This window comes from Cebus imitator, unplaced genomic scaffold, assembly GCF_001604975.1.
Source record: "Cebus imitator isolate Cc_AM_T3 unplaced genomic scaffold, Cebus_imitator-1.0 Scaffold417, whole genome shotgun sequence".
NCBI lineage: Eukaryota > Metazoa > Chordata > Mammalia > Primates > Cebidae > Cebus > Cebus imitator.
This window is the reverse complement of record NW_016107732.1, coordinates 696,532-703,713: the sequence shown is the minus strand read 5'-3', so window position 1 is coordinate 703,713 and position 7,182 is coordinate 696,532. Positions and strand designations below refer to the sequence as shown.

At 42.5% G+C, this 7,182-nt stretch overlaps 1 protein-coding gene across 6 annotated transcripts in view; it reads right to left on the bottom strand.

Annotated features, from left to right (window-relative positions):
- Positions 1–989: 989 nt before the first annotated feature.
- ZNF549 (zinc finger protein 549) overlaps positions 990–7,182 on the bottom strand; it is a 17,217-nt gene continuing 11,024 nt past the window's right edge. For 3 of the 6 annotated variants that reach the window (XM_017509506.2, XM_017509507.2, XM_017509505.2), the window contains 2 exons: positions 6,095–6,221; positions 990–4,186 (listed from right to left, as the gene is read on the bottom strand). In XM_017509506.2, the coding sequence (XP_017364995.1) occupies positions 2,457–4,186; positions 6,095–6,221 (1,857 nt within the window). In that variant the 3' untranslated portion in view covers positions 990–2,456. The remainder of the gene's footprint in view (positions 4,187–6,094; positions 6,222–7,182) is intronic. The other 3 variants (XM_037731733.1, XM_037731734.1, XM_037731732.1) reach the window with 2 other exon arrangements.

Sequence of the window (7,182 nt, the reverse complement as noted above, 5' to 3'; positions counted from 1 at the left end):
AAAAAAAAAAAAAAAAGTAAAAGAGGTTCTAGTAGTACATGGCCATGATTTCAAGACTTTATAAAAACACATCACTAAACACATGAAAGTACTGGCAAAAATACAAATATATAAATTTAACAGAGTAGAAAGTACAGAAGGAAATATATACAAATGATTAGCTGATATTGAATAAAGGGACAAAATCAACTCATTGAAGAATAATCTTAAATCAATGTTGCTGCAGCAAATGGGCATCCTCCATATTTTAAAAATAACAGAAAAATTAAGTAAATATGATCATAGACACAAATAAAACAACTAAACTGTAAAAGTTTCACAGGGAACATTAAAAAATTCTGTTTTTAAATTAGGAATACTTTTTTTTTTTTTTTTTTGAGACAGTCTCACTCTTTTTCCCCGGGCTGGAGTGCAGATGGCACGATCACGACTCACTGCAACCTCCACCTCCTGGGTTCAAACAATTCTCCCACCTGAGCCTCCTGAGTTGCTGGGATTACATGTGCCCACCACCATGCCCGGCTAATTTTTGTATTTTTAGTAGAGACAAGCTTTTGCCATGTTGGCCAGGCTGGTCTCAAACTCCTGACCTCAGGTGATCCCACCCACCTTAGCCTCCCAAAGTGCTGGGACTGCAGGTGTGATCCATCACACCTGGCCGAGGAATGCATTTTTAAATAGCACCTAAATAACAATCAGTAAAAGAACCCACAGGCAAATTAGACTTCACCAATATTGAAAACATTTTATTTGGAAGACTGAATAAGGTGAATGAAAAGGCATAAAACAGAATATATACACACATATTTCTAAGACAAGATACTTACTGAGATTACATTAATATCAAAACCCATTATTAGCCAATAAGCCACACAAACAGAATTCTTTTTTTTTTTTTAGTTTCTAGTTTTAAGTCTGTTTACTACTTTTTTTTTTTTTTAAACAGAATTCTTAAAAAGATAGGTTTTGTGTATNTTTTTTTTTTTTTAACAAACAGAATTCTTAAAAAGATAGGTTTTGTGTATGAAAACTGCACTTCAATGTTGTAAGATAAATTGTTCCACACAAAAATATACATCCACTTCTCCTTTTGGAAAACCAGACTATAGGGTAACACAAGATTTACTTATTAAGGATTCATCTCCTCAAGTTAGGAAGGACAGCCTTCTCAGCAGCGGCAACAAATGGGAAGTAATCAAAATAATTCCTAACTGGCACAACAGATCTGGTTGAATCACAAAAACCACATATCTGGAAGGCAAGGTCTATGTTCATTCAAATCCTGCTTTCCTGCTTGTGCAGCAATCATCTCAAAAACAGTACAGAAGGTATGGGAGTCCACAAAATCTTCAGATGACTTATTCTGATGATGACTGTGACCAAAGGAGAAACAAAGATCTGAGGTCCTGAGAATCTCTATATACCACTAAACCATGAAGCCATATTAACATAGGTATTTCTGGATGCACTTCTGGATGGAACACATTTACTCTTCTTGGCTACAATCTTTTCCACTCTATTTATCACACCTACCTGTCTGGACCAATTATTGTTCTCACCTGGCCCCAGTAGGTCTTAGAACCAGTGACCTGCCTATCAATTCTGTCCCTCAGTGCTCATGGCTACAATGAAGGACCTGGGAAATAAGATGTCATGACCAATGCTAGGAAATATGGAGCATCACTGCAAATAAACAATTCATGCAGATCCCAGCACTTGAGTTTGTCACAAATGCCTCTTCTCTGGACCTAAAAATAAAATTGGCATCAACACCATGATTAGGACCATGAAGCTCTGATGTCTTCCCTAGGAGACCTTTGAAACCAATAAAAATTAAGACAAACAGGACTAAGAACTATTTTCTGATCTCATACTATGTCCTTGCGGGCACAGAAAATTGGAGCTGTTCACCCTTCACACTGCCAGAACACTGGCATCAGCGCAGGGTGAGACAGTCCATTTCCCTCTTCAGTAATGTATAGGAGGGAATATCCTACCTACCATGGCCATCACATTAAAAAAAAAAAAAATACCTATGAAGAAGGTAAACCTCCATGGGCTACAAGAATCCAGATCACTCTTCTTGGTCAAAGCTGGGTTTCATCTATGCCTTGATCAGTTCAGCAAGATGGAAGGGGACCCTCAATAAGCTTTTATTATTCATTATTCCCTTCAGAACTGGATGAGCAAAAATGTCTGCATTCCCTGGGCACATGTGGGTGACTGATGAAAACTATGAGGATATGCCACATGGTAATAATGTCTGTTGTAACACTGGGCAGATTAGAAAGTACAAGTAATCTCCAGAAAGCTTCCCAAGTACTTGGACCTTGTAGTGAATCTTTCAAGTATTGATATGCAGATATACGAGGTTCAATTTCTATCTGTTGGGTCCCTTGAAAAATCGGCTCTCTGGTGTGTTATGGTGAGTAAGATAATGGCACATCCCAACACTGCTAGGGCTCTTCTCTTGTATGAACTTTCTGGTGCCTGACCAGGGAATATCTTTTGTTGAAGGCTTTCCTACATTTACCACACTCATATGGCTTTTCTCCAGTGTGAATTCGCTGATGCTCAACAAGTTTGTTTTTATAGATAAAGGCCTTCTCACATGCAGTGCAGTTATAAGGCCTCTCTCCACTATGAACTTTCTGGTGTTGAATGAGGCTGGTGTGGTGTCTAAAGCATTTCCCACATTCACTGCACTCACAGGGCTTTTCTCCAGTGTGAACTTTCTGGTGCTCAAGAAGTCTTTTTTGATGGCTGAAGACTTTTCCACATTCATTGCACTCATAAAGTTGTTCCCTAATATGGATTCTTTGGTGCTGAAGAAGTTTAACCTCAAGGTAGAAGCCTTTTCCACATTCACTACATTCATAAGGCCTTTCTCTAGTGTGGATTTTGTGGTGCTTAAGAAGTGTTTGTTTGGAAATGAAGGCTTTCCCACATTCACTGCATTCATAAGCCCTTTCTCCAGTGTGAATTCTCTGGTGTCGAATGTAGTCAGATGAGCGGATAAATGATTTCCCACATATGATGCACACATAAGGCTTTTCTCCAGTATGAATTCTCTGGTGCTCAAGAAGTCTTTTTTTGTGGATGAAGGCTTTCCCACATTCTTTGCACTCATAAGGCCTTTCTCCCGTGTGGATTCTCTGGTGATCAAGAAGTGACTGTTTGTATATGAAAGATTTCCCACATTCATTGCATTGATAAGCCCTTTCTCCAGTGTGAACTCTCTGGTGTCGAATGCGGTCATAGGAATGAATAAAAGATTTCCCACATTCAATACATACATAAGGCCTCTCTCCAGTGTGGATCCTCTGCTGGTGCCCAACAAACGTTTGTTTGTGGCGGAATGATTTCCCACATACACTGCACACATAAGGCTTTTCTCCATTATGGGTTCTCTGGTGTTCCATAAGTGAGTATTTGGAGCTCAAGGATTTCCCACATTCGATGCATACATAAGACCTTTCTCTAGTGTGAATTCTCTGCTGGTGCCCAATGAGTGTTTGTTTATGGAGGAATGATTTCCCACATATATTGCATACATAAGGCTTTTCTGCATTATGGGTTCTCTGGTGTTCAACAAATGAGTGTTTAGAGTTCAAGGATTTCCCATATTCCCTGTGTTTATAAGCTTTTTCTCCAGTGTGGACTCTCTGATGATCAGTAACATGAACCTTCTCACTGAAAACTTGCTCACATTTGCTCCATTTGTAATGTCTTTGTTGAAAGGTCTCCCTGCTTCTATGTGCATACTCTTCTCTGCTGTGGGTGGTCTGGTGCTGGAGAAGGCCCAGGATGGTTGGGAAATCCTTCTCAACATCTTTGCACGGGAAAACATTGTCTGGCAGAGGAATTCTGCAACTATTCAGAAGCAAGGCACTGCTCTCCTCCTTTCTGATGTGTTTCTCTCCACTGTGCTGGTTTTGGTGCTGTTGCAGGTTAGAACCAAATGAAAACCATTTCCCACTGGCTGCAGAAGTGTAAGGTTTCTGCCAGGGAAGTGTTCCCTGGTGGTCAGTGAGGTACAAAATGTCTTTCATGACCAGGATACACATCTCACAGGAATGAGCATTTGGGATGGAAGAACTTGGCTTTGGAGTCCTGGCCTGTGACACTTCTAGAGAAACAGTCTGCTCAGAAGGGGCCTCCTCAGCCCCTATTCCATGCAAACAACCTAAAAGCATAAAAATGCAAGTGAAGTATATGCAGACTTTGGTGGAAGGGAAAAGCCCCATTACAAATACCTGTGGAAGACAGGGAGGGATGAATCCCTTTTTTTTTTTTTTAAGAGATAGGGTCTTGCTCTGTCACCCAGGCTGGAATGCAATTGCAATCATAGCTCACTGCAGCCTTGACCTTCCAAGCTCCAGTGACACTTCCATCTCAGCCTCCTGAGTAGCTGAGACTAGAGGCACATACCACCATGCCCAGCTAATTTTTTTTAGAATTTTTTGTGGAGATGAGGGTCTCACTATGTTGCCCAGGCTGGTTTCAAATTCCTGGGCTCAAGTGATGCTCCCACCTCAGCTTCCCCAAGTGCTAGGATTATAGGCATGAGCCACTGCACTCAGCCCATGTGTTTGTTTTCAGCAAGGGAGCTGGAGTCAGGTCAAGGAAGACAATACTTGCAGTACCAGGCCTCTTACGGTTACCATGTGGAGGAAGACGATAACCAGAGAGAACAAAGAATAGGGTGCTGTGGTGGAAAGAGAGGCAGGGGGCATCTACAACTTACTTCTCTGTCAATGGTTTTCAACGGGACACTGTCTCATGGAGAGAGGGGAGACCTGCGTAGAATGCATCACCCCAGGAAAGTGCAATTACAACTCAACAGCTGATGTTTGAGAACTGAAATAGTCTCTGATTTACAATGGTTGAACTTAAGATTTTTCCACTTTATGATAGTATAAAAGTGATATGCATTCAGTAGAAACCATACTTTGAATTCTGAACTTTTCCCAGGCTAGTGATACTCAGTATGTATACTCTTGTGATGTAGTGGTAGCAAGCTACAGCTCCCAGTAAGCCATGCAATCATAAGGCTAAACAACTGATACTCTACTGTATTGCTAAGCTAGGATGGCTAGTAAGTTGTCTGACTTACAATATTCTCAACTTACAATGGGTTTATCAGGATATAACCCGATCATGAGCTGACGAACATCTGCATATGCACAGCTCATAATATTAAATTTATTAAATATATGCTAATGTTGGAGAACATTGCAAAATAGGAACAGGAGAGATATGGAAAACAGAGGTAGGGGACAATCACAGTAGAAATGTCAAGTAGGCAAAATGTCAAGTAGGCAGAGAAAAGAGAAAAATGAGGTATGCCCATGAACCCTGGCACTAAAATAGTAGGGAACACAGGACATTTGCCTGGTATGATTTGAGTTCAGCCCTGAAATCATGCCACTGCTCCTACTCACAGGTCCCAAACCTTGTTAACCCCCTTTGCTGTGGTTGAAGACTTCACTACCCTTTCAGAAACACAGGCCTCTCTCTTGTCCTTGGCTTAAGTCAGGAGACTATCTGGGTCCCGGAAGGTAGAAGTCTCAAGGGAAAAATAGGGAGGTGAGTCAACAACACTGGCCCAGAGTGCACCAACCCATGACAGACTACAGGAGAAACGTTTATTTTTTTAAAAAGCCTTGGGAGAGGGTCTTGCTGTCATAGTCTAGAAATCCCTACAAATAGCAACCATGTAAGTACCTGTAATTCCTGAGAAAGGCAGGTCCAAAGACAAGTCTACTAACGGCAGGGGGAGAACTTGTAACACAGGTCCACCACAGAACTGAACAGTTACCTTACCAAGGAATGGCAAAACCAAGTGGTATTGGCTGGGCAGGTTACAAGAGTCTGAACCCAAACTCTTAACTAAAAGGCTTCAGGACAGTAGATGTTGCGGCCGCAAAAAGCCCAGGCCTGGCAACCACAGCACCTATGTCATCCACAGGTCAAGAAACCAAGGAAAGAAGCAGGGCCCATGTCCAACTCTGGAAAAAACAAGGAAACTCCTGGAAAAAGGGGAACAGCAGAGTCCAACAGAGGTCGATGGTGTGGTTTTAAGAGATCTTACCCACTGAGGTCATAAGCGAAAAGTTCTCCAGCATCACGTCATGATACAGGCACCTCTGAGCTTCATCAAGGAGGCCCCACTCCTCCTGGGAGAAGTACACAGCAATATCCTCAAAGGTCACATGGCCCTGCATGATGGGGGCAGGTGAGATCATGAGCAGACTCAATCCCCAGGAACCCCAGTAAATCTCCCTCCTCCCTAGTTGTCCAACTCACAGGAGATACCAGGTCCTTATGGTATCTCCCACTGGGCTCTCGGTCTGACATAATGGAATCTCACTCAAGTTCCTGCTAGTTCATCTCCCTGGAGACCCAGATATACTGAAACCTGTGCTTATTCTCTTGGCTTTAAGTGTCAGTACAAGGATCCTGAGTATACCCATACTCCCTCCCCATTTGAATACCACTCACGGGAACAAAGCTCCCTCACATCTCCAGACCATGACTGCTACACCCTAAACTCCACTGCCCTCAGCATCCATGACACAGTACTTCACTGGCTTCTCCACATGCCACTCTGCTCAAGGGACCCAGGCAGCACTTGCTAAATGCCACAAGGATCCAGCACCACCATACATCTTTGTTAGACCCAATTCAGAGGCAGTCTCTGGACTGTTATGAAGTCTTCCCCATCTGGCCTGGCTCTTTGTTCCAATTTCAGTCACTGAGAACTTGTGTGAGCTCAGTTGCCGAAGCCCACTTCTGTCTCAGTGTTGCCTGTCCTGTCCCCAAACGTCACATCTTTCCTCTCTCCACCTATATACTCAGTCAAAGCCTGGCCCCACCACATGCTGAATGACTCACCCAGTCAATCTCATTTGCCTTTAACCTAATCTGTCACCCTGTCTGAAACTACTCAGGCCCCACCAAGAGTTACGAATAAAAGTCTGAGCCAGCAAAGGGAGAAAAAGCACCAGGCCTGACCTTGGTGTCATCTGACTTCCAGTACTGCTTTGCCTCTGAATGAATCTCTTAATCATTGCCCATTTAAAGACTGTACCAACAGCCAGACACCCTTTTCATTCTACCCCCACACACCCATGGTTACTACTTTTCTTCATTTGTCTTAGTGATGTTTTTTTTTTTTTT